Source organism: Geotrypetes seraphini, chromosome 2, assembly GCF_902459505.1.
Source record: "Geotrypetes seraphini chromosome 2, aGeoSer1.1, whole genome shotgun sequence".
Taxonomy (NCBI): Eukaryota; Metazoa; Chordata; class Amphibia; order Gymnophiona; family Dermophiidae; genus Geotrypetes; species Geotrypetes seraphini.
The window spans coordinates 499,069,548-499,095,921 of record NC_047085.1 but is presented as its reverse complement, the minus strand read 5'-3'; the positions used below and the strand labels follow the sequence as shown (position 1 = coordinate 499,095,921).

The window sequence follows — 26,374 nt, the reverse complement described above, 5'->3', positions numbered from 1 at the left end:
GCAAGACGAGCAAAACACTCCTGCAAACCTTAACTCGCAAACCGAGTGTTGACTCGATTTGCGAGCACCCCCCCCCCCTGATAACCGGCATTGCTCCCCCCCCCCCCCCCCCGCTCGCAAAGGTCCCCCCGCGCGAACCGGCATCCCCCGCCTGAACAACTTAAACTTACCCCCCTCCCCCGTCTGGCACCGGCACACAGCCCACAGGGCGAGAAGGAGAATTAGAAGTTCTTGAGATGCGCAGATGCATGCTCAAGGCCGGCAGAAGCAGGAATATCTTCTAGCGGCACCGGCACGTCCTGTGGGCGGCCTGCCGGTGCCAGACCGGGGGGGGGGTAAGTTTAAGTTGTTCGGGCGGGGGGGTGCCAATTCGCACGGGGGGGGGGAGGTGCCGGTTTGCGTGGAGGGGGTCTTTGCGAGTGGGGGGGGGGAGCAGCGCCGCTGGCCTCGGGGGGGGGAGGGAACGTATCAAAGCGAGTTTCCATTATTTCCTATGGGGAAACTTGCTTTGATATACAAGTATTTTGGTTTACGAGCATGCTTCTGGAACGAATTATGCTCGTAAACCAAGGTTCCACTGTATATTGTTTATTGGAAGCTTCTATATCACTACTAATGACTGGGGAGTCAATTCTGAATGTTTTGCATGAGCTTCAGTAAAGGTGTTACAATACCTGAGTTAAATATATGTGAGTCTTATCTATTTATACCATCTATATACATATACTATTATAATTGTTTTTGTATTGTTATATATGTGTCTTTCTTTGTCTAAATATTTCTGCACACAATAGGCATGCAAATGGTAGCACCTACTTTATAGAGCAAAATGCTGATGGAGCTGTATATATTTCTCCCAGCATGGCCAAAACAGAATCTCACGTTACTTACCTCCATCCCAGAACATGGTCAGCCCCAGCCTGGAGAGGAGGAGGACAAAGAGCCCCGCTCTCTCTAGGATCAGCCCATTGCCACTGTAGGTCTTCGGGAGTCTCACGGCAACCCCGTTCACCGTCACCTCCTTGCCTGTTTTGGGAGGAATGCACAGGTTAGCTGGGCCCTCTGTCAGACTGGAGCAAATTCCTACCCAAGGTAGGGTTACCAGACGTCCGGATTTCTCCGGACGGCTTTTTCAAAACCCGGCACTTTGTCTCAGTTTTTGAAAAGCCTCCTCAAATCGCATTGGACAGGGAGGAAGTCCGCACGTGCGTGGACTTCCTCCCCTGCCTGACAAGAGTAGGGGGCGGGGATAGGGCAGGACTGGGGGCGGGATTAGGGTGTTATAGGGCGGGCCTGGGGGGGGAGGGTCTACAGGGTCCTGATTTTCCGATTGGAAAATATGGCAACCCTAACCCAAGTTCAGCCTACAGGACTCAGACATCCCCTCCACGTCCTCTGCTCTGTGCTTCATTTCTGGGGCCTGGAACTCAGTTCAGACTCCAGAGCAGGGGTGCCCACACTTTTTTGACTCGCGAGCTACTTTAAAAATGACCAAGTCAAAATGATCTACCAACAATAAAATTTAAAAAAAAACATAACGCACACTGTATGCATAGAATTGTTAATTATCATTCCTATTCCGGGGTTTTTTTCAAAGAGGTCAAAGCAGATGACTCTATGCACTGTCACCTCAGTAACAACCATACAAAAATAGACAAATACCCACCCCCCTCCCTTTTTACTAAACCACAATAGCAGTTTTTAGCGCAGGGAGCTGCGCTGAATGCCCAGCACTGCTCTTGATGCTCATAGGCTCCCTGCGCTAAAAATCACTATTGCGGTTTAGTAAAAGAGGACCATATTGTAAAATATAGACAGCAGATATAAATTCAGACACATTTTGATCACTAAATTTAAAATAAAATCATTTTTCCTATCTTGTCTGGTGATTTCATGAGTCTCTGGTTGCACTTTCATCTTCTGACTGTGCATCTAATCTTTCTTTCAGCCTGTATGCTTCCTCTCCTCCACACCTCATTCCCTCCCCCAACTTTTTCTTCCTCTCTCCCTGACCTTTCTTTCTTTCTCTCTTCATGCCCCCTTTCTTTTTTACTGTTTCTCTTCTTTCCTTCTGTCTCCCTGCTGCCCCCTTTCTTTCTTTCTTTCTTTCTTTCTCCCTGCCCTTCCCCAAGCCACTGCCACTGCCGCTGCCGCTGCCATCGGGGAACAGGATCCAAACCGCCACCAATGGATAACAGGCCCCAAAGCCGACGCCGAAGCGCTCCATGCTCTCCCTGCTTCGGGCCGATCAGCATTCCTCTCCCCGATGTCAATTCTGCCTTCGGAGAGGAAGTTCCGCCCAGCCAGGCAGCGATTGGCTGGCCCGAACTTCCTCTCCGACGGCAGAATTGACGTCGGGGAGAGGAAGACTGATCGGCCCGATAGATCGCCAAGGCAAAGTGAGTCCTGGATGATCGACTCACTTTGCCTTGGCGAGCTACCGGTCGATCGCGATCGACCTATTGGGCACCCCTGCTCCAGAGCATCAGGAGTGTTTTCTCCAGTACCTCCCTTTCAGCAGCATCTTCTAACAGTCCGTTCGGTTCAACAATTATTTTATGATGCCACACGCGAGACTATTTATTCAGTGGTTCCACCCACTTTGTGGAACGTCCTCTCTTTGGACCTGAGACAGGAAACTAACCTTGTAGCAAGTTCAAATCCAGCCTTAAAACCAATCTTTTTAAAGATGTCTATGAGGTTTATCACTAGGATTAAACACATATGAGACTCAGACAATGGCCACATATCGGACAATTCCCTTCTCCCTTTCGTTCTTCCCATCCCCCTTCCTTTTTATTTCACTGTCGCGGGATATACATTTGGCAGCGCAGAATTCCTCACCTCTCAGCAGGTGGACAATTGTGTTCCCCGTCACCACGATCACAGACTTGGTGCAGGTGACGCCGCTGGTCCCACAAGGTACATTCTCAGCGGTGACAGTGAAGAGGCCACCGTTCTCCCTCACCAGCACATACTCGCAGTCCCCTAGGAATGTGAAGGCTCGCCCATCAAAGGTGATATAATGCGGGTCTCCAGTGGCCAGGCATTCCCCGGCGCAGTGGTGGTCAGAGCACTGCCAGTGGCGGTTCTTGCACATGCTGTAGGAAAAGAGAAAGAATGGCTCAGAGGGCATGAGGATAAACTTTATTTATTAAATTTCTCCTTATCTGTCCTGGTGGGCTCACAATCTGACTAATGTGCCTAGGGCAATGGGAACAGCATAAGAATATAAGAACAGCTTTACTGGGTCAGACCTTATTGGGCCCATCAAGCCCAGAAGCCCATTCTCACGGTGGCCAATCCAGGTCCCTAGTTGAGTAGTAACATTCCAGCATCTCCAAGAATAGCAAGATTCTGGAACCCCAATGAGAGCAACATTCCAGAGCTGAGATTGTGATATCATAATGCCTCATGCCTCAGAGCCAACCTCATCAGTCATGTTACAATGGCTTGATTGTCCTATACCTGGCTCAGGTAAGAACATAAGACTAGCCTTACTGGGTCAGACCAATGGTCCATCAAGCCCAGTAGCCCGTTCTCACGGTGGCCAATCCAGGTCCCTAGTATCTGACCAAAACCCAAGGAGTAGCAACATTCCAGCATCTCCAAGAATAGCAAGATTCCGGAACCCCCAATGAGAGCAACATTCCAGAGCTGAGATTGTGATGTCATAATGCCTCATGCCTCAGAGCCAACCTCATCAGTGATGTTAAAATGGCTTAATTGTCCTACACTTGGCTCACGTAAGAGCATAAGAACAGCCATACTGGGTCAGACCAATGGTCTATCAAGCCCAGTAGCCCATTCTCGCGGTGGCCAATCCAGGTCCCTAGTACCTGACCAAAACCCAGATAGTAGTAACATTCCATGCTACTGATCCAGGGCAAGCAGTGGCTTCCACCATGGCTTTCTCAATAATAGACTATGGACTTTTCCTCCAGGAAATTGTCCAAACCTTTCTTAAAACCAGCTATACTATCTGCTCTTACCACAGCTTGCACTGGGATTGAACCTGCAACCCCAAGATGCTGAGGCTGAAGCCCTAACCACTAGGCCACTCATTGGGCCCAATATTCAGATTGCAGGAGGCTGCCAGACTATCTCTCGCAGTCGACGGCACAACTAGAAATCCAATGCCAGGATAATTCCAACAACTGGCATTGAATTACAGGGCGGGGGAGGGGGGGGGGGAATTTTGGCTGTCTAAGTTATAGCGGCCAAAGATAGAGCTGCTATTTATGCGGGTCTATCTGGCCGCTAAACTTAGCTGGTCAGCCAATCAATATTGGAGCTAACCGGCTATGACTGGGCTAGCTGCTAAGCACTAAAATTCAGTGGCCATCTCATGCTGAATATTTGCACTTAGCCAGCTCAGTGCTATTTAACCAGCATGGAACCATCCTCTTTCATGCACAAAAACTTTTCACCCCCTAAACTTTACCGTTCCCTCAGGGGTTTTGCAGCCAAAATGATGGTAATTACTCTCATTCTTGGAGTAATCCATCTGGGGTACCTCAGGGTTCCCCGTTATCACCTACGCTATTTAATATTTATGTTTCATCTTTAGGACATTTACTGCAAAATTTAAATTTAAACTTTTATATATATGCTGACGATATTTCTATTTTAATTCCTTTAAATCAGTGGTTCCCAAACCTGTCCTGGAGGACGCCCAGGCCAGTCGGGTTTTCAAGATAGCCCTAATGAATATGCATGACAGAGATTTGCATATAATGGAGATGCCAGGAATGTAGATCTGCTCCATGCATATTCATTAGGGCTATCTTGAAAACCCGACTGGCCTGGGGGTCCTCCAGGACAGGTTTGGGAACCACTGCTTTAAATGATCTAACTAATGATATTTTAAAACAAATTTCTCATATCATGACCAAGATAGAGCAATGGACAATCAATTTTAAATTGAAACTCAATACAGAAAAGACTACATTTTTTCTGGCCAACCCAAAAGACAAAATAATCAGACCATCGCTTTGTTTAAATCAGGGGTCTCAAAGTCCCTCCTTGAGGGCCGCAATCCAGTCGGGTTTTCAGGATTTCCCCAATGAATATGCATGAGATCTATGTGCATGCACTGCTTTCAATGCATATTCATTGGGGAAATCCTGAAAACCCGACTGGATTGCGGCCCTGAAGGAAGGACTTTGAGATCCCTGGTTTAAATGGTCATGACTACCCGATCTCAAAATCTATAAAAATATTGGGAGTCATACTAGATTCACATCTAACTATGGCAGAACATATGAATTTAGTGGTAAAGAAGTGCTTTTTTGCACTATGGAAACTAAAGACCATTAAAAAATATTTTGATCCTCTATCCTTTAGATCAGGGGCCGCAATCCAGTCGGGTTTTCAGGATTTCCCCAATGAATATGCATGAGATCTATCTGTATGCACTGCTTTCATTGTATGCTAATAGATCTCATGCATAATCATTGGGGAAATCCTGAGATCTATTTGCATGCACTGCTTTCATTGTATGCTAATAGATCTCATGCATATTCATTGGGGAAATCCTGAAAAACCGACAGGATTGCGGCCCATGAGGAGGGACTTTGACACCCCTGCTTTAGACTATTGGTGCTGGCACTAGTCTTATCCATACTGGATTACTGCAATATTGTTTATTTGGGAGCTCCAAAGAAAATCCTGAGAAAATTGAGAATAGTACAGAATACGTCTGTCCGATTGATATTTGGGTTGAAGAAAAATGACCATATCAGTCCTTACTACCGACTGCTGCTTTGGCTCCCGGTGGAGGCACGAGTGCTATTCAAATTTTCTTGCATCTGTTTTAAGCTAACTTACCTTTTATCTCATTTCGTGTTATACAGTCCAACGAGGATAACCAGGCATTCCAAACTATTTGCTTATCCAAAAATTACTGGCCGCAGATACATGACTTTTTTGGATAGGACCCTTGCACTTCAAGCAAGTCCTGGTGGGGTAATTGTATTGGTGGAGTTATGCCGTCTTATGGCGCATTTCGAAAAGTAATTAAGTCAGCGTTGTTTGATAAATTCATTTCCTAAACGTGGATATTACTGTTAACAAAATTTTACAATGAACATATTCAAGAAACTTGTTGTATTTTAATTATTTGTATTTCGCTGATTGTCCAGCCCTCTTCTGTGTAAACCACCTAGAAATTGATTGATTATGGCGGTATAGAAGAATAAAGTGATGTTATGTTAAATGAGCCCTGACTGACCACTGTTCTTGCTCCGGATGGCGGTTCCTTACCAAATGTTACAGTCCTTTTCGATGGTCTCGTTGGGGTGGTAGAGTTTGCCGTTGTGGTGGCAAGGGCATTCCTCTGGGGAAACACAGCGGTCATTCTAGGAACATAAGCAGAAATGAAAAAATCTCATTATTCATGCATGTGGAGTGGCCTTTTAAAAAAAACCATTTATTTATTGTAGGATTTATACACCGCTCATAGCCTAAATGGTTTACATTCAGCTACTCAAGTACACTTCTCCCTCCGTATTCGCTGTAATAGGGGGATTAACAGAACCGTGAATACAGAAAAACCGCAAATAACTTTTTCATATGACATTCGCAGTTTTCTATTAAAAACCATCGTGAATGTGGTGAAACCGCGAATAACATGGTGGGAGACCTGGCCTGTTCCTGAAGGAGAGGCAAAACAAGGTGAAGAAAGTGCCGGGAATTGGCGATTTTCTCTGTAAACGCTTGGAATCGGCGATTTCTCTATGCAAGCTGATGTAATTGGGTGGGAGAAGTCAGCAAGCTAAAAACCGTGAATAATTGAAATCGCGAATGCTGAAATCGCACATACGGAAGAAGAAGTGTATTTCTCCCTTTCTCTCCCGGTGGATTCACAATCTGACTAACGTACCTGGGGCAATGGAGTGGCCAAGGGTCACAAGGAGAAGTGCTGGGCTTAAACTTGTAACCTCAGGTTGCTGAGGCTGTAGCCCTAACCACTAGGCAAAACCTCAAACTGGAATAGAGATGTACAGGCTAGAATATCTCAAATCCTGTTAGTAGTTCAGAGCAAGATCTCCCAACGTGTAGCCTGCTCTAAAACACTTGAGGAAACAGATGTACATATAGCTGGTTATGTGTAGGGTTACCATATTTAATGACAGGCAAACTCGAATGCTTGGCTTCGGCCTGTTCTACCCCAGCCCTCGTCTTGTTCTGCCTCCAACCCGCCCCATTCCACCTACAGCCCCACCCCCACAAAGTCAACCCACCAGGCCGTGTCTGGAGGGGCCTTCAGCGTGCCCGTATCCGCGCACGCATGTTGAAGGCCCTCCGGAGCTCGGGGGCTTTCCAAAACCTGGACAAACTGCCAGGTTTTGGAAAGTCCGTCCAAGGAACCCAGACAGTCCTCTATAAAGAGGACGTGTCCAGGTTTTCCCGGACGTCTGGTGACCCTAGTTATGTGTGGCATGAGCATCCAGGTCAAAACAGGCACATAAGCGCTACTCATTAGGAGCACGTTTCTGAAATCTAGACATCCTAGGTAGCAGGTGTAAATAGTGGCTTAGCGAGGGTAGGAGGTGTCGGGGGGGGGAGGAGCTTGGCGTATGTGCACCCCTTTCCTTCCCCCATACTTCTTTATTTTTGTCGGCGTCAGCAGCATCTACAATCTGTGGCTCGCACCGGCCTTGGCTTTCCCTCCAAAGTCACTTCCTGGTCGCAGGTTGGAGATGCTTCTTGTGCCGGTGAAGTTAAAGAGGTATAGGGAAGGAATGGAGGCGCATGCACCGGGAAGAGGAAGGCCAGCCATTTCGGATTGGTGAGCTTGCCAGCCAGAGGGTGTAAGTATCCCTCCGGCCGGACTTTCTACTTCAAAGGTACAGGGGATGGGAAGGGGGGAGTGTTGTGGGGACTTAGAGGTGCAGGGGAAGCCCATAGGTTGGGGGGAGTGAGGGGGAGGGCCTGGGGGGGTCAGGAGGAGGGGTGTCAACGGTTGGGAGGGATTTGGGAACTTCCGGAGGCGGTTCTGGCGGGAGGGAGTGGGCATCCTTCCTGCTGAGGGACTTCATGGGAGTGTTCCTTGCCGTAGCCGCTCAGCTGATCGCAGCAGGGGGATTCCCTTGCCGCAAAATGCTCAGCAGCAGCTTCTATTTGAAATGTAGGCTAGCATTTTGTTGGTTTACATTTCTGTCATGGCCTTAGGGAGATGTCTGGGTGAAACCACGCCCACGCTCGGCCTTGGGCGAGCTTAAGTGTCCCAATGCATCTCCCTCAACCGTGACAAACGCCTATAGTGTTGGCATCCTGCCTCGAGTATTTTTATTTTTTTTTAGCATGCATCCTTACTGGCTGCTAGACAGCGGTAGGATGCCTACCACTCCCTACAATCAGGACGCCCGTTTATAGAATCTGCCCCATGAGTCTAACTGTTGGCATTTAGACACGTAACTCTGAATATTCTATAACCTGCATGCTTAACGCCTAGATATCCTCTGACCTCATGCCCCTCCCACATCCATGGTCCCCTAGAACAGTGATAGGCAATTCCGGTCCTCGAGAGCCGGAGCCAGGTCAGGTTTTCCAGGATATCCATAGTAAATAGGCACAAGATAGATTTGCATCTCAAGGAGGCAGTGCATGCAAATCCATCTCATACATATTCATGGTGGAGACCCTGAAAACCTGACCTGGCTCCGGCTCTCGAGGACCGGAATTGCCTACCCCTGCCCTAGAAGATAGAAACTTCTAGAATAGCGATTGACAGCAGTTGGGGGCGCAATTGCTATATGGTGCCAATTAGCACTGATTTAAGACAATTAAGCTGTTAACGCCAATTATTAAATTAAATTGTATGCCCAACTGACATTATTCTATAAATTGTGTATGTAAATTTGTATGTAATTATGCTTTATACCAGTGGTTCCCAAACCTGTCCTGGGGGACCCCCAGCCAGTCAGGTTTTCAAGATATCCCTAATGAATATGCATGAGAGAGATTTGCATATAATGGAAGTGACAGGTATGCAAATCTCTCTCATGCATATTCATTAGGGATATCTTGAAAACCTGACTGGCTGGGGGTCCCCCAGGACAGGTTTGGGAACCACTGGTATAAAGCATAAATTTGGATACATAAGTTTTTTTTAATTAGGGGGATAGGGATTTATACAGTAAAATGCTAACTATTGCAAAGGTGAAGTTGGGGGGAGGGTATTTTTAAAATAAAGGATTCCACCGTCACTTTCATATCCTTTGATTTCCTCTCTACCCTCTCCTTCCCTCCAGTCCTTTTTGTACCATGCAAACCAAACAGAACGCAGCGCCACGGAGAAAAACAGACTCACCAGCAAGACAGTACCATCGGGACACACGCAACCCTCCACAGCGCCAGAGCACGTCAGATTCCTCTCCAGGTTCTCACAGGTGCGCAGACAAGATCCGAAAGCATAGACCAGGTCCCCCGGACAGTACGCTATTTCAGGGCAAGTGGCGTCAGTACAGTTCCACACGCCGTTCACGCAGGTACTGAAACGTAAAGGAGACAGATTAGAAAGAAGGGGAAGAACGAGCACCGGGCAGAATACGTCACCCTAGAGGCGTTTACAAGAGTGCTAACTGAAGTGCCCTCTGTGGAAGGAATATGGCCGATATCTCTGGGGATTGATTGATTTATTATTTTAAAATTTTTTATACCGTTTAAACCTAAACAGTTTACAAACATAATGCTATATAAAACAAATAAGATCAGACAGACATGAACAAATAATCCTCAGAAAATCAACTACAAAAATAAAAGCCAAAAAGGCTTAGACAAAGAATCATAGGAAAATTCTTCAGCAGGCAGCAACCATAAAGAATCACTGTCTAGAAAAAGGCATTTACAAATAAGTGACAGGTATGCAAATCTCTCTCATGCATATTCATTAGGGATATCTTGAAAACCTGACTGGCTGGGGGTCCCCCAGGACAGGTTTGGGAAAAACTGCTTTATACACAAATTTACATACACAATTTATAGAATAAGGTCAGTTGGGCATACAATTTAATTTAATAATTGGCGTTAACAGCTTAATTGGCTTAAATCTGTGCTAATTGGCACCATATAGCAATTGCGCCCCCCAACTGTTGTCAATCACTATTCTAGAAGTTTCTATCTTCTAGGGCAGGGGTAGGCAATTCCGGTCCTCAAGAGCCGGAGCCAGGTCAGGTGTTCAGAGTCTCCACCTTAAGTCGTTTCCTATAACTGCTCTTTTCACCACATATTCATAATTAACTGACAAGTGAGTTCCACATTTTAACCTCCGCACAACAGAAGGTAATTTGTTTTCAATAAGGCTGAGTTTTCAGAACGCAGGGATCTATTTGGTAAATAATTGCTCATCTTGCTCTTGAATAATTCCTGTCCCCCAGGACAGGTTTGGGAACCACTGCTTTATATACAAATTTACATACACAATTTATAGAATAAGGTCAGTTGGGCATACAATTTAATTGATGACAAATCATTACTGCTTTATACTGAATTCTGAAAACAACTGGCAGCCACTGTAATTGTTGAAGATAAGGTGAAATATGATCGTGTTTCGATATTCCCACTATCAATCTTGCGGCGGCATTTTGGGCAACTTGCAACGCCCTGCACCTTGTCTTGGTTATTCCAAGGTACAAAGCATTGCAATAATCAAGCCTTGACAGAACCATCGCTTGAACAATTGTACGGAAATCAAAGGGTGGCAGCATATCCTAAGGCCTCCTTTTACGAAGCTGCGATAGCAGTTTCTATTGCAGGGAGCTGCGCTGAATGGCCCGCGCTGCTCCCGACAATCATTGAGTTTTTATGAGCGTCGGGAGCAGCCCGGGCAATTCAGCGCGGCTCACCGCGCTAGAAACTGCTATCGCAGTTTCAAAAAAAAGGGGGTAAGTTTCAAGTTTATTAAGCTTTGATATACCGCTTTTTACAAACGGTCTTTTTACAAAGCAATTTACATCTTTATAATATTTTTTAAAATAGTTAAAAATCAGGGGAATGACAAACAAGTTTTCAATGTTTTTATTAAAATTTGATTCTGTCGCTGCTGATCAAACTTCTAAGCGAGTTTACAGATAAAATATAAAGGGGAAAAAAGTAAAAATGCCAATAACAATACAAATATTATTTTAAAAAAGAAGATAAAATAGCTTTTAACCAAATGGCGTAACTAATATAAGACATTCTAGACTAGACTAACACGAAACGATAGGTAGATAATAATAATAATAACAGTTTATATACCGCAATACCGTGAAATTCTATGCGGTTTACAAAAGAGAAGGTACAAAATGATTGAACATAAGAGAGGTGAACGAGAGAGGGTAAAAGGTCTAGAAAACCGATATTGAGGAGAGGGAGATGTACGGGTCAGTTGTCTAGATACATCAGGAAAAGGTATGTTTTTAGGCGCTTCCTGAATTCCTTGTAAGTAGTGGGCGAGAGCAATTGATATAGAATAGGGAACAATTAAGGAAAGGATAAGAGGAAGGAGAATGCTGCAAATTGTTTCTTTGGACAGATTGATGGGAGGAGGCTTGAGAAAGGTTTAGATATTGAAGGCTTCTTTAAATAAATGGCTCTTAAGAAGGCCTTTGAAGCAATCTAGAATGTTTTCTTCTCTCACGAGAGCGGGAAGAGTGCTCCAAAGCTGAGGGGCAACCACAGAAAAGATGTCTTGACGCTTGGTGGGAGAAAAGGGTAAGGATACAATATTAAAAATAAAAGGAAGAGGTACAGGGAAAAACATCAGGGAAGGGGTTGACTGGAGCAAGCATCCTTAATGATTTAATAGTGATCCCCCCCATTATCAATCGTAGATCTCATAATTCTATGCGGATTACAATAAAACATCCAAAATTGTTAAAAAAAATCATACATGTAACGAACTGCAATCTTACAGTACAAAACATATTATGGTAAGTAATAAAATCAGAACAGAAAAAAAATTAGATAAAATAAAATAACAATAACTCTTAAATGCTAAATTTCTCCACCTTCTTTTGACTCTGAAGGCTTTTGTTTTATACAATTCAGTTTTCATCGCTTCCTCCCCAGCAGGCTGATGCTCGAAATTCCAGTGCCAGAAAACAGAGCAGCGAAATAACTTCCCAATGATCCACGCTAATAGTATGCAAATGATATGCGCAGTTGGAATTGAGCATTGGGACATTAAGGAGAAGGAACGTGCCTGGTGCATGCGAACAAGGACTGTGGGGTGGGTCGGTCTCAAGTAGCTCCGCCCACCCCTCGTTCCTGTAAAATAAATCTTGCTTTATGTCTTAGATAAAAGGAGCACCTCAAACTGGCGTGAACTCTATAATGTACCACACAGCTCTCCTAGTGATGCAAAACGCTGAGAGAGCAATGCGGTACATTTTAGATCTCACATCGGATTGAGGTGTTCCTTTAACCTAAGATATAGGGCAAATGTGGATATTAACCATTGCGGGAAGGGGTTCTGACTAGGGTTACCGGACGAATGGAAAAACCCAGACATATCCTCTTTTTAGAGGACTGCCCGGGTGCCCGGAGGGATTTCCAAAGCCCAGCAGTATGTCCGGGTTTTGGAAGTCCCCGAGTTCGGGGCTGTGTTTGGAGGCCCTCTGTGCATGCCTTAGATATCTGGGCCAATCAGAGTCTTATACTCCTCCCGGTGTATCCCAGGATGCACCGGGAAGGGGAAGGCCCGTCATTTTTAAGAGGCGGACCTGCCGGCAGGAAGGAGTGGGCATCCTTCTTTGCCGGATTTCTACAACATGGTATGAGGGGGAGTTTGGGGGGGGGGTTATACTTGTGCTGGGGTTGAGGGAAAAAGGAGAACAAAGCGATCACTCTACTCCAGAACAGAGAATGACATGGGGATGGGTTCCCAAGGCAAATCACGGTTAGTCTACGGGAATGGGAAACTTTGCAGGCCAATTTATGGCGGGATAGAAACAAACTAACACACCACTTCAGCCAAAAAAGTGCATCTCACTCCACCGGCCTCAGAACTGGAGCCTACGCACAATAGTTTTATCACAAACTCGAGTGATCAGCGTAGCAACTTTGCTCCTTGCTCCAATCATCGGCCGAAAAGAACTAATACTATAATTCGTATAACTTTAATAACTTAATTATTTAATATTATTCTTAGAAAATTTTTTAAAAATTTTTTTGTATCATTTCCAAATACACCTCAGTACCTTTGCACTTTCATACACATTATTTTTATTTACGCTTATGCACTTCTCCAGGATTTGAAAAAATTGACAAGCTACTTATCTCAAACAGCGCTTGTCTCTGGATGTACTTTTCAAGCAGTGCTCATGTATTGCACATGTCGACGCGGCCAGCGTTTCGCGGACTCACTGCTTGTCCGCTGCTTCAGGGCCAGCACTGCGGCATCAAACTATCACTCAATTCCACCGTCAAGATTTTCAAACCATGGCGGGAACAGGAGCGGTAATGAAGGGATCAGCAAACCCCTATTATATTATGAATACGTTTGAATTGCTATGGCTCCAATATTATGTGCCGTGCTCTATTGAAATATAAACTGCTTAACACATGATAAGGAAATGGTAATGTACCTGCCCTTCTAGACATGTAAAAGTAAAACTGCAAAGCATAGATAAGTATAGATAAGTTGGGTAGCTTGCTATAGGTTCTTAAGGTCAGTCAAATAACCAATGGTATACTTCGTGTTAGGACCAATTATAAGTTGTAAAACTGTCTGTAACTAACCTATAGAAACCCCCCTGTAGCATCCCGATATGTATATGAGAATGGTATAAATGACAGTAGTATTTCCTGTTTTTGACACTTCTGAGGCAGCCTGTTTACTGCACGGAAGTCCTGCGTATGCTGAATAAAGATATTTTGTACTTTCTTCACATCTCTGGCCTCGTGTCTGCCCGAGTGACCTTTCAGTAAAACACCTTATTCCTGTCAAAAAAATTGCACCAGGGTTGGCGATAGCAGCAACACCCTCCCTCCCCAAGGATCAGCATCTCCTCCTCAGCTCCCTTCACGCCTATCTTACCCGAATGAGCCGGCTCTGAGGCCTTCCTTCTGCTGACAAGCCCCTCCTTAAGTGAACTACCAAATTTGCGGTTCAGAACTGGAGGGAAGGGAGAGGTACTGGACATGCAGTTCAGAGCTGGTGCTAGAGGGAAGGGAGAGAGATGAACCCATGGGAGGGGGTTTAGAGGGAGTAGAGTAGAACGGGTATAAGTGGATCGATTTTTCACTCCGTCAAAAATTACAAAGACTAGGGGACATAATGAAGTTACAGGGAAACACTTTTAAAACTAATAGGAGGAAATTTTTTTTCACTCAGAGAATAGTTAAGCTCTGGAACGCGTTGCCAGACGTTGTGGTAAGAGCGGATAGTGTAGCTGGTTTTAAGAAAGGTTTGGACAATTTCCTGGAGGAAAAGTCCATAGTCTGTTATTGAGAAAGACATGAGGGAAGCCACTGCTTGCCCTGGATCAGTAGCATGGAATATTGCTACTCCTTGGGTTTTGGCTAGGTACTAGTGGCCTGGATTGGCTACTGGGCTTGATGGACTATTGGTCTGACCCAGTAAGGCTATTCTTATGTTCTTATGAAAGTGTTGAGGGAAAGAAGAGAGTACTGGACCATGGGGGGGAGAGGGGACTGGAGAGAAGGGTAATCTAGGTATTCGATCCATGGGAGAAGTGCTGAGGGAAGGGAAAGAGATGCTGGACCTGCAAGGAGGAGGAGAGAGAAGGATAGGGAAAGAGAGATGCTGAACTAAGGGTTGATGGGAGTGAAATATTTAACACAGTGAGGGGTGGATGGGACGGAGGAAAGAGAGAGCGAGAGACACATTGGTGTAAGGGTGTTAGAGGGGAGAAGCTGGACACGGAGATATATGAAAAGAGGGGAGATGGTGAGCATGGATGGGAGCATAGGGACAGCAACACAAAGGAGACATAGGAGGGTATATGGACATAGAGGGAAGATGGCTGGACATGAGGGAGAATAGGAATGAAAGGTCACTTGGACACACAAAGTCAGAGGCGTGAAGAAAGTACAAGAGGTTTATTACAGCATGCCGGACTCTAGTGCAGTGAACAGCCTGCTTACTAGAGTGTTAGAATCAGGAAATGCACGGACTTTTATGCCCTTTTCACTAAACATATGCAAACTAATACATGCAAAAACTACAACTTCTTTTTTGTTACTTCTATAACTTTTCTACAATTATTATTGGTCCTAAGCCAGCACTTATGATAGGTTCAGGGATACAACTTATAGTCCTATAGGAAACTAGCTCATTTCCCTGCTTATCTAAATCTTACAGTTCTAAATGTTACATGTACAGGAGGGTAGGGTACATCATGGCTCAAACTCTTATCTATTTAGCTTACAATGTGGTAAGGCAGGGACATACATTTTAGGCAGATGAGGTCAGTAGATTGTACACTGTTTTCAGCTATGTAGGCCAGAGCAATATTTTAAACAACAGTTAACCATTTCATGATTCTACAGGAACACAAGAGAGAAGTTGAACTCGGGAGAGGGGGGCGCATAGTGACACAGTGAATTGACAGTGGACAGGGAAGGGATAGGGACACAGAATAGTGTTGATGATGAAGGTAGGGAGATGGGCACAGGGAAAATACTAGAAAGGGAAGTATAGGAGACAGAGAAGGGAGATGCTGAGCACGGGGAAAAAACATAGAGATGGAAGATGGATGGTGAACATGTCAAATGATCAGGAGACCCCGGCGAGTGAGTTAAGAGTAGACAGAAGGAAACAGAAACCAGAGCCTGAGACCAATATGATGTAAAGAATACAATGACCAGACAAAAAAGGTAGAAAAATTTTCTTTTCTATTAGAATATATCAGATTTGAAATATGTATCCTGCTAGAGCTGATGTTGGACATAACTGGGGACTACAAAGCCCAGGTTGTGCTTATTTAGCTTCCAACTAGCTTAGGGCTCTCTCTGGCCAGGGGGCAATTGCCCTAGTTGCACTCCCCTAACACTAATCCTGTGGTGTGTGACTGCGGTATTCTGTTAGTTTGATTTTTTTTTCTGTGTAGAATTCTGTAGTCATTTGGCTTGTTCAGTTTTCTCGATAGTGGAGGGGATATTTGTGAGAATGGGAGACAGGGGTTTTGTTGATTCTTGCTCTGTATTATTTGTGATTTATAAAATGACAATTGTACAGAATATTGTTTCTTTTTATATTTTAATATGTTCAATATAAAATCATAACTATTCGAAGCTTGTGCAAATGGGATCAGATGTTTTGCGGCGAAGGGGCAGAGACGGGAACTGAGCTCACAGTGACAGGGCAGTGAGGGGGACAAATCCCCCCTCTCCACGCCATTCTCTGTGTCTACTCCAAAATCCAGTCTCTCTTTTCATGTTGCACCAGTATCTAGTCTGCCTCCCTCCAAGCTACTCAGCTCCACTTCCTGTTTTATTTTCTACAAATTAAGCACTGTCTTGTATAAATTACACAAATTCATTCAGACCCATAACAGATACAGATTAAAACCGATACCACAACTGTGCACAAATTTAATCCTGCAATCTAAATATATATTGCCAGTCTGCAATCTCTTCAGGAACCTGTACAGTACTAAGAAAACCCCTCCTTCCTGTTTGCTATGTGCAACTACTGATCATGTGTGGTGCCTTTAAAAATGGCTGCTGTAAGCAACATCTCACTGAGCATGTTTGATACGCGTTTTTCTCAAGTTTTTATGCACAAAAATCCAATGTGGATATGCCAGGCACGAGAGTTACAAGAGCAAATTTTAGCCGATCCGCCTCCAAGTGAGGAGCAGTAAAAGATAGAATAATGCTATTATTTCTCCAGTCGCTTTCTCAGCTCGGGATTACCCATGAGGTCACGTAATAGCAGAGCTGTTTATTTTGCATACCCATAATGCCGTGCAAATGATACTTGGATTGTAGCTGAAAGCTTCTGGTGAATATTTCTAATCTCTTCAGAATATTCATTTAACCAGAAAGTGTTAAAATGTTTTATGTTGTATCCTGTGTTAAATAATTAACATTTCCCATCAAGCAAATGTTACTCACTGTAATACCTTTAGGAGCTGCTCTTTGTGCCATGTCTAGTGTAAAGGCAACGAGCTCATATTTTCTGTTCTTTTCCAGGGAGCATTCTAGACATTTGGGTTGTCGATCCCTAGCCGCGATCCGTTTTTTGCAGAAGAATTTTTGAAAGTCCTACAAGAAGTAGGGCTGGTATTTGTTTATAAAAAAACAGATAAATGATGAGAAAGTATAGTCAGTTTGTAACTAGGAAAAATGTTTTTAAACGCATTGAAGTAAGTGCACTATTAAAAAAATATTTTGTTACAGTGATTTGTGTTATGCAAAATATTTTTCAAGAAAATATAACTAAATAATTCCAGAAAATATGCATAAATCACTTATTTCTTTTTAGTTTTCCCTGCCTACAACCTAGTCTCTAAGTCTAGGTTTGTTTTCCTTCTTTTCACTCGTGGCATCCCCTTCTCAATCCTGTTCCTGGGGGAGGATGAGGATGGAAAGAGGAGCAGTGATTCTGGAGGGGGTGGAGAACAAAGGCAATCACTTTACTCCAAAATTCAGCCCCTCTTTTCATGTTGTACCTAAGCTACTCAATTCCTCTTCCTGGTTGTTGTCGTTTTCTACAAATTAAGCACTGAAATATCTTGTATAAATTACACAAATTCATATATGCAGAACCATAAAGTATGAAGATTAAAACAGGTGTCACAACTGTGTATCTTGCTAAATCATAGAAAGGTAAAGGTCCACAAATTGAATCTTGCAGCCAGTTTTAGTCCTACTGCTTTCCAGTGTGCGCCGGTCTCTTCAAGACCCCGTCCCTGTGCAGCACTAAGAAAACCCCTCCTTCCTGTTTGCTATATGCACCTACTGAACATGTGTGCTGCCTTTAAAAACGGGCTGTTGTAAAGCAACAACATCTTACTGAGCATGTTTAATAATGCTCGTCTTTCTCAAGTTTTTTGTACACGAAAATTCAAAGATGGATATACGAGCCATGAGAGTTACAGGAGCAAATTTTAGCTGATCTGCCTCCACGCGAGGAGCAGTAAAGATAGAATAATGCTATAATCTCTGTAGTTGCTTTCTCAGCTCGGGATTACCCAATGTTTATATTTGCATACCCACAATGCCGTGCAAAATGGTTCTGCGTTTTTGCTGAATGCTTCTGGTGATTGTTTCTAATCTCTTCAGATTTCCATTTAATTAGAAAGTGTTAGAATATTTTCTGTTGTATTCTGAGTTAAATGATTAACAATTTTCCACCAAGCATATGTTACTCACTGTAATACTTTTAGGATCTGCTCTATGTGCCATGCGTAGTTTAAGGGAAACTTTTTATACTTTCTGTTTTTTTTTAGGCAAGGGTCTGTACGATTGGGTTGTCGATCCCTTCCCGCGAACCGGATTTTGCAGAAAAAATTTTTGAAAGTCCTACTGGGAGTAGGGCTGCTATTTGTTTTTAAAAGCAGAATAATGATGTAATAATGTTGTTTGTATTGCATTGTGTAAAACACATTAGAGAGAACACACTTGACTTAACAATAAATATTGTCATTAAGTGTGCTGTTAGGTAAGATATTTTTCAATAAAATGGACTGCAAATAATTCCTGAAATCGTGAATAAATCACTTATTTGTATTTGTTCCATTTGCAAGCTAGGGCTCCTTTTACGAAGGTACGCTAGCGTTTTGCGCTACACGGAAAATACTAATGCCAGCTCTATGGAGGCATTAGCGTCTAGCGCACGCGGCATTATAGCTCACACTAAAACTGCTAGCGCACCTTTATAAAAGGAGCCCCTAGTCTCTCATTCCTTCTCTTGCATCCAAGCCCAGTGTGTCTGTTTTCTTTTCCTTCTATTCACTCCTCACATCCAGTATCACACTTCCTCCCTCTGCGCATCCAGATTTCCCATTTCAACCTCATTCTCCCTGGATCTCTCTCTTTCCTCCCCCAACCCCTCCCTGAATCCAGTATCTCTCACCCTCCTTGCCCCCCCCCCCCCCCAGTGCAGCACCTCTGACCCTTTTTTCCTCCTTGTCTCTGATTCCAGTACCTATTTCCCTCTCCTTGACACTCCAATGCAGTAACTCTCCCTTTTTGTCCCTCCCCAAGTCCAGTGCTTTCCTTCTCCATGCCCCCCACGTAGCACCACGCTCCCTCTTGCCCCGGGGTGTTCAGTGCTTCTTTTTCTCTCTCCTTGCCCTCTACCTAAAACAGCACCTCTTTCACTCCTTTCCCCCCTGATTCCATTGCTTATTTCCCTCTCCTTGCTCCTACCAATATTTCAGTACACAAAAAGCCAAACAGAAGAATGGTCAGTAAGTCACTAATACAATTCTGTTCAAAGTTGTTAAAACACATGCAGATTGTGAAACATTGCAGGTGGACCTTAGGAAATTGGAAGACTGGGTGTCCAAATGGCAGATGAAATTTAATGTGGACAAATGCAAAGTGATGCACATTGGGAAGAATAACCCAAATCATGATTACCAGATGCTAGGGTTCACCTTGGGGGTTAGCACCCGATAAAAAGATCTGGGTGTCGTGGACAATACCATGAAACCTGTCCAATGTGTGGCAACAGCCAAAAATGCAAACAAGATGCTAGGAATTATTAAACTAAGAATGCTATAATGCATCTGAATCACTCCATGGTGCGACCTTACCTGGAATATTGCGTTCAATTCTGGTCGCCTTATCTCAAGAAAGATATAGTGGAACTAGAAAAGTTTCAAAAAAATGATAAAGAGGATGGAACTCCTCTCGTATGATGAAAGACCAAAGAAGTTAGGGCTCTTCAGCTTGGAAAAGAGACAGCTGAGGGGAGATATGATTGAAGTCTGCAAAACCAAAAATTATAGACTAGGGGCCACTTGATGAAGTTACAGGGAAATATATTTTTCCTCAGAGAATAGTTAAGATCTGGAACGTTTTGCCAGAGATTGTGGTAAGAGCAGTTAACATAGCTGGTTTTAAGAAAGGTTTGGACAATTTTCTGGAGGAAAAATCCATAGTCTGTTATTGAGAAAGACATGGGGGAAGCCAGTGCTTGTCCTGGATCGGTAGCATTAAGGCCACGCATAGTCATTGGTCTCAGAAGAAAACTCCACAAAACTTTCAATATTTCAATACAAACAATCTTTTCAGGCTTTCCAATGTCTCTGTGCAGCAAGGTACTTATCTTCACAGTTGTGATTGGGACGATCTCAAAAACATTTCAAAGGTGCAAAATAATATTCAATAAGAACATAAAAATAGCCTTACTGGGTCAGACCAATGGTCCATGAAGCCCAGTAGCCCGTTCTCATGGTGGCCAATCCAGGTCACTAGAACCTGGCCAAAACCTAAGGTGTAGCAATATTCCATGCTACTGATCCAGGGCAAGCAGTAGCTTCCCCCATGTCTTTCTCAATAACAGTCTATGGACTTTTCCTCCAGAAACTTGTCCAAACCTTTCTTAAAACCAGTTACGCTATCCACTCTTACCACATCCTCTGGCAACGCGTTTCAGAGCTTAACTATTCTCTGAGTGAAAAAAAATTTCCTCCTATTGGTTTTAAGAGTATTTCTCTGTAACTTCATCGTGTGTCCCCTCGTCTTTGTCATTTTTGACGGAGTGAAAAATCGATCCACTTGTACCCATTCTACTCCACTCAGGATTTTGTAGACTTCAATCTTATCTCCCCTCAGCCGTCTCTTTTCCAAGCTGAAGAGCCTTAACCGTTTTAGTCTTTCCTCATACAAGAGGAGTTCCATCCCCTTTACCATCTTGGTCGCTCTTCTTTGAACCTTTTCTAGCATCATTATATCAAACAGCAACAAATTCTAAAGAAGAGACCCTTCTGTCAGGCACAGTACCGGTGAGTCGTGCAAGGGATGATTTTGTATTACAAGCTGAGTGTCGTCGTAATTTGAAGAGGACAATGCCAGTGCCCTTGATATAGCATGAAACGCAAAATAGGACCGCAGTTGTAGGGTTACCAGGCGTCTCGATTTACCCGGACATATTCTCTTTTTTAGAGGACTGTCCAGGTGTTCGGACGGCTTTTCAAAACCTGGCATGCTTGGATGTGACGTGGTGATATCACAAGCATGTGGTAAGAGTGGATAGCGTAGCTGGTTTTAAGAAAGGTTTGGGTAAATTCCTGGAGGAAAAGTCCATAGTCTGTTATTGAGAAAGACACGGGGGAAGCCACTGATTGCCCTGGATCAGTAGCATGGAATATTGCTACTCCTTGGGTTTTAGCCAGGTACTAGTGACCTGGATTAGCCACCGTGAGAATGGGCTACTGGACTTGATGGACCATTGGTCTGACCCAGTAAGGCTATTCTTATGTTCTTAGTGTCTTATATTAATTTTGGGTCAAAAAAACAAATTACGGCTTATTTTGGGGAGATGTCTTATTTTTTTCCATGTACAACAATCATCTCTTCCTTCCTCTCCTCCATCCTAATTCTTCCTTTTTCCTTTCTCCTCCCCCCCCATGTGCAGTATATTTCCTCCCCTCTCACCCATCCCCTTGTGCAGCATCTTTCTATCCCTCCCTCCCATCCCCCTATGCAGCAGAACCCTGCCCACCCTCCCACCGTGAGACTGACAAACCTCCTCTCCGAGGCCTCCCAAAACAGTAGCAGTGGTGGCACTCTGAACGGGCTGCTTTGAGGCCTTCCACGCTGGGGCCATCCCTCTGGAAGGCCCCGGTGGGGATGGCCACTAAGCAGCCCCTTTCAAAGCACTGTCGCTACTGCTGCTTTAGGAAGCCTCAGAGTGGAGGTATGTCAGGTCTCACCAGGGTGGGGGGGTTGCAGAATTGTGGTCCGATTTCATCAGTGAATCGGGCAGCACTAGTGTCAGGGAAAGAGCCGGGGGGAGGGGCTTCAGGAGTCGATCTTAACTAGGACTTATTTTTGGGGTAGGGCTTATATTTGGAGCATCTTTAAAAAAAATCATGTTAGGGCTTATTTTCGGGATAGGTCTTATTTTCAAGGAAACAGGGTACCAGTGGTCCTTGAAGATAAAGACGGGGACAGTATATATGTGTACATGGATAAAACAGCGTATATGTGAGTTTTGAGTGCATTCACATCCACCCACTACCTGAGTCCCCACCCTCATCCATTCTACAGTTTCACTTATATTTTGTGTACAGAGTAAGTCTGGAGCTGGTTAGACTCTCTTTCTCTCTTTTTAATCACTTCCAATGAAGTAACCCTGGTGGATGTAGATTCCTCCTTTTAGATTTCAATAGAAATGGTCCATGGTATCCCCACGATCCCCTAGGTCAAGCTTCAATAGCAGTCACGTGGTAAAGACATTCAATGAAATTAACCTATCCTGTACTATAATTTAAAACAGGCCATAGGGTGATTTCATCAAACATCTCCTACCACCTCATCTACAAAATGGAAAGCGGGAAGAAAAAAAAAAAATCAATCCTACCGCTTCATCCACCAATCACAAAACAGGAAGGAAAATGGCTTAGTAATGCATCCAATCAAAGCATTTCCTGCTACACCCTCCACCAATCAGCAGGGAGGAAAAATGCTGGCGATTGGTCTGATCACAACCTGGTTAATATCCAGCCTGCAGTGGTCAGAATTAGCCCTAGATATTCAATGTTGGCACTGGATATCCTAGGCTAATTTGGCATGTGCTGGCAACCAGAGTTTATGAGGGTCCTGTCCAATATTCAGCCAGGACTAGGGTTATCAAATGTCCAGATTTACCCAGACATGTTCTCTTTTTAGAGGACTGTCCAGGCATCTGGAAGGCTTTTCAAAACTCGACACTTTGTCTGGGTTTTGAAAAGCTTCCAGCCCGGGACTATGTCGGGAGGGACATCTGTGCATGCTGTGACCAGCCAGTTTCCGGGCCTGCACTGGCCCCTGTGCTTTCCCTAGTGTCCACCGGGTGTGCCAGAGAGAAGCCCAGGTGAGAGCAGGCTCAGTTAGAGCAGGGCGTGGCTCCTCCCCTGTAAAGCCAGTAGTTTGCAATTGCCAAGGGAGGTGAGAGGGAAGTTGGGTCTCTTTCCAAGTAGAGTATTCCTGGCAAGCTAGGGTAATGCCTTAGACCCAGGTATGGAAGAAGCTGGGTCCACACCACTATTTGCAGCACAGGCCAGTGTGTGTTGTGAAGCTTCAAGGAGAGTTGGTGCCTGAAGATTTGTGTGCAGACCCTGAACTTATAGAAGTGGGTTTAGCTGCCATTTTGAAAGACACTGGAGAACTGTGAGTTTTTTTCTTGCTGTTTTGGCTGGAAAGGAGTGCCCCCCCCCCTGCTTTATGAGTTTTTACATGAACTGCCAGAACTGTGGAGTTTTGCTTTTCTGTTTTGTTTCCCAGCTCTTTTTATAGAAAGCTGAGAGTGCTTATAGTGGAAAAAGCTTGCCAACAACTGGGAGTGATTTTTGTAAGCTGTTTTTCTGCTGTTATTAAGGCAAACTTAATACACTTCTCCTAAGCCCAGCAGTACTGAATAATTGCTGGAGGCTTTCTCATTTGAAGCTGTTTGAGTGTGGGACTATTAAAACAGTAACCCTGGACTTACCTGTGACCTGCAGTGTACAGGCTTGGGGAAAGAACTTTATGGAAGAAAAGCTGTTTGGAAGGTGAAACCACAATTGGAATTAAATGGAGTGTGTGAAGAAATCCTGAGAGCCATACAGGATTTTTCATTGAAGTTTATTCTTTTGAAATTGCTTTTGCTTGGCCATTTTGACTTTTCAACATTGTGCAGTGGTTTTGTGTTTGTGTTACTGATATTATTCCAGTCCCTGCAGGGTGACTCCTTACTGGGTCACACGCTGGTGCAATTTTGGACTGTGGCCACTAGAGGCACTGAGGAGTCCCTTTGGAAGGCTCTGGTGCGTGCATGTATGTGATGTCATCGCTTCACATCTGCACATGCGCAGATGCTCTCCTGACGCGGCTCCGAGCACAAGAAGAGGTTTGGAGACTGTGGCGGAATGGGGCGTGACTTAGACGGAATGGGATGGGGCTGGGTAGAACTAGGTAGGTTGGGCCAAGGGTCCAGATTTTACTACTACTACTTATCAGTTATATAGCACTGAAAGGCATACGCGGCGCTGTACATTTTGGCATTTATAGATGGTCCCAGCTTGGAAGAGCTTATAATCTAACTTGGACAGACAGACATGACATATAGGGTTGGGAAGCAGAAGAACCGGTGAGAGGAGTTAAGAGTCGAAAGCACTCTCAAAGAGGTGGGCTTTTAATTGGGCCTTGAACACTGCAATAGACGGAGCCTGCCGTAGGGATTCGGGCAGCTTGCTCTAAGCATACGGCGCAGCAAGGCAAAAGGGACGGAGTCTGGAGTTGGCAGTTGAAGAGGAGGGCACAGATAGGAGGGACTTACGGAGCTGACGAGGGAGGGGGATCATAAGGGGAGATAAGTGAAGAGAGATAGTGAGGGGCTGCTGAATGAGATCATTTGTAGGTCAGTAAGTGGAGTTTGAATTGTATTTGTAAAATCTGCAAACCCTAGCCAGGACTCACATATGACACTTATACAGGCTCGAGCTGAATGTAGCAAGGGAGGTTGGCGCAAGGCATCACTGCGCTATGTGCCCCACTTAATCACCCCCACCCCCGCAGCTTGGGCGCTCCCTCCCCAACTCTTCAATAGAGGTCTGCACGGGAACAGGGATTGCAGGAATCCCGCGGAGGTCCTGCGGGAATCCCCCCTAACCCACGGGACTCCCATGGGGGACCCCCCTCTGGCCCACGGGACTCCCACGGGATGGAAGGCTTTGGAAGCAGGGTTCGTCCATATAATATAATGGACACGTCAGCCTTAGTAAAAGAGGGGGTTTATAAGTTAATTACCTGAACAGAAAACAAAAAAAAGGGTTCCACCAAAGAGATTCCACAAGGAAAACAGCAGCGCAAACACAAAAGAAACTGTGGAATTGATGATCCTGTCAGAAGTAATTGCTGCTTTTTATGGGGACGAGCGGGGATGGAGGTAATTCCTTGTGGGGATGGGTGGGGACGGAGAGGATCCTGACGGGGATGGATGGGGATGGAAAGGATCCTGGCGGGGATGGGAGGGATTTCTGTCCCCGCGCAACTCTCTACTCTTCACCACTGCTTGGGTGCCTCCCCACCCCCCACATTCCTCTTGAAATGTTTTCCCGTGCTAGCAGCAACTTTCACCCATTGCTCATGTCAGCGTCGGCTCCCTTCTGATGTCACAGCCTGGTCCCGCAACCAGGAAGTAACGTCTGAAGGGAGCCAACACTGGTGCAAGCAGCAAGTAAAAGATGCTACTCAAGCCAGCGAACATTTAGAGAGATATGGGGGGAGAGGCGCTGATGCTGGTATTTTATAAAGATACCTAGGCGTCTGTGTCTTTATATGGTGCTAAAATAGGCACCTTCCTGCCCAATTAACCTAGGTGCCCTGCTGTAAAATTACCCTCCACACACCTATTGATTATGTTTGGACTTTCACGGCCAGGAAAATTATTCATTGCACGGACATAACATTTACGACACAGATACCCACCAGGTATTGCAGTTCTTCTGGATCTTGCTGCCAGGTGGGTGCTTCTCTTCACCATGCTGGCAAGGGCACATGGCAGCCTGGACACACTGACCACTGTCATCTAGCACTAGTCGTTCCGGACAATTACAGCCGGCCACACAGCTTTCTAGCTCCTGACAAGCTCCAACTTCAGCCATGCGCAGGTCGGCACAGGTCTTCCTGCAGGGAGTGGAGCATTCGGAATAAACCTGGCCCCCCGTGCACTGGATGGCTGTGGGAGAGAGAGCGAAGGGTGAGGATCAAACAAAAGAGAGTGAAGGGAGGGAGACAGAGATGAGGCAAGAAGCAAAATAGACATAAGGGAAAAAAGAGAAGAGGAAGAAGGAAGAAAAGAGACAGAAGTTTCAAGTTTATTTAAAATTTCTTATACCGCTCAATCAAACTTCTGAGCGGTGCACAATAAAAATACAACTTTCGTCATATAAAATAGGGGTAAGCATTTAACTAATAAAATCTACATCATAAGTTCACACAATGACAAACAGAAACAAATGGGAAAAGGGGAGGAACTACAATATTTTAAAAAGAGAACAATAAGGGAAAAAACGAGAGGGAGGGGCAGGGATGGGTGGAACTGGGCGGGCCTGGGGGCAGGTCTAGGGGGTCCGTACTTTCCAAATGGAAAATCTGGTAACCCCATTCCTGCATCTACATTCTGATTGCCACCCCGAGGACACTGACATATCAAGGAGCATATGCACTTCATCGCCTAGTGCGAAGTTGTGAAGAAGATAGATTTAGAACGACACAAGAATAC

The 26,374-nt window shown here is 44.7% G+C and overlaps 1 protein-coding gene across 1 annotated transcript in view; it reads right to left on the bottom strand.

Moving 5' to 3' along the window:
• LOC117354948 (SCO-spondin-like) overlaps positions 1-26,374 on the bottom strand; it is a 441,431-nt gene that overhangs the window by 325,400 nt on the left and 89,657 nt on the right. Inside the window, 5 exon segments of the mRNA XM_033932909.1 lie at positions 892-1,026; positions 2,845-3,101; positions 6,265-6,359; positions 9,317-9,497; positions 25,579-25,828. Of these exon segments, the coding sequence (XP_033788800.1) occupies positions 892-1,026; positions 2,845-3,101; positions 6,265-6,359; positions 9,317-9,497; positions 25,579-25,828 (918 nt within the window).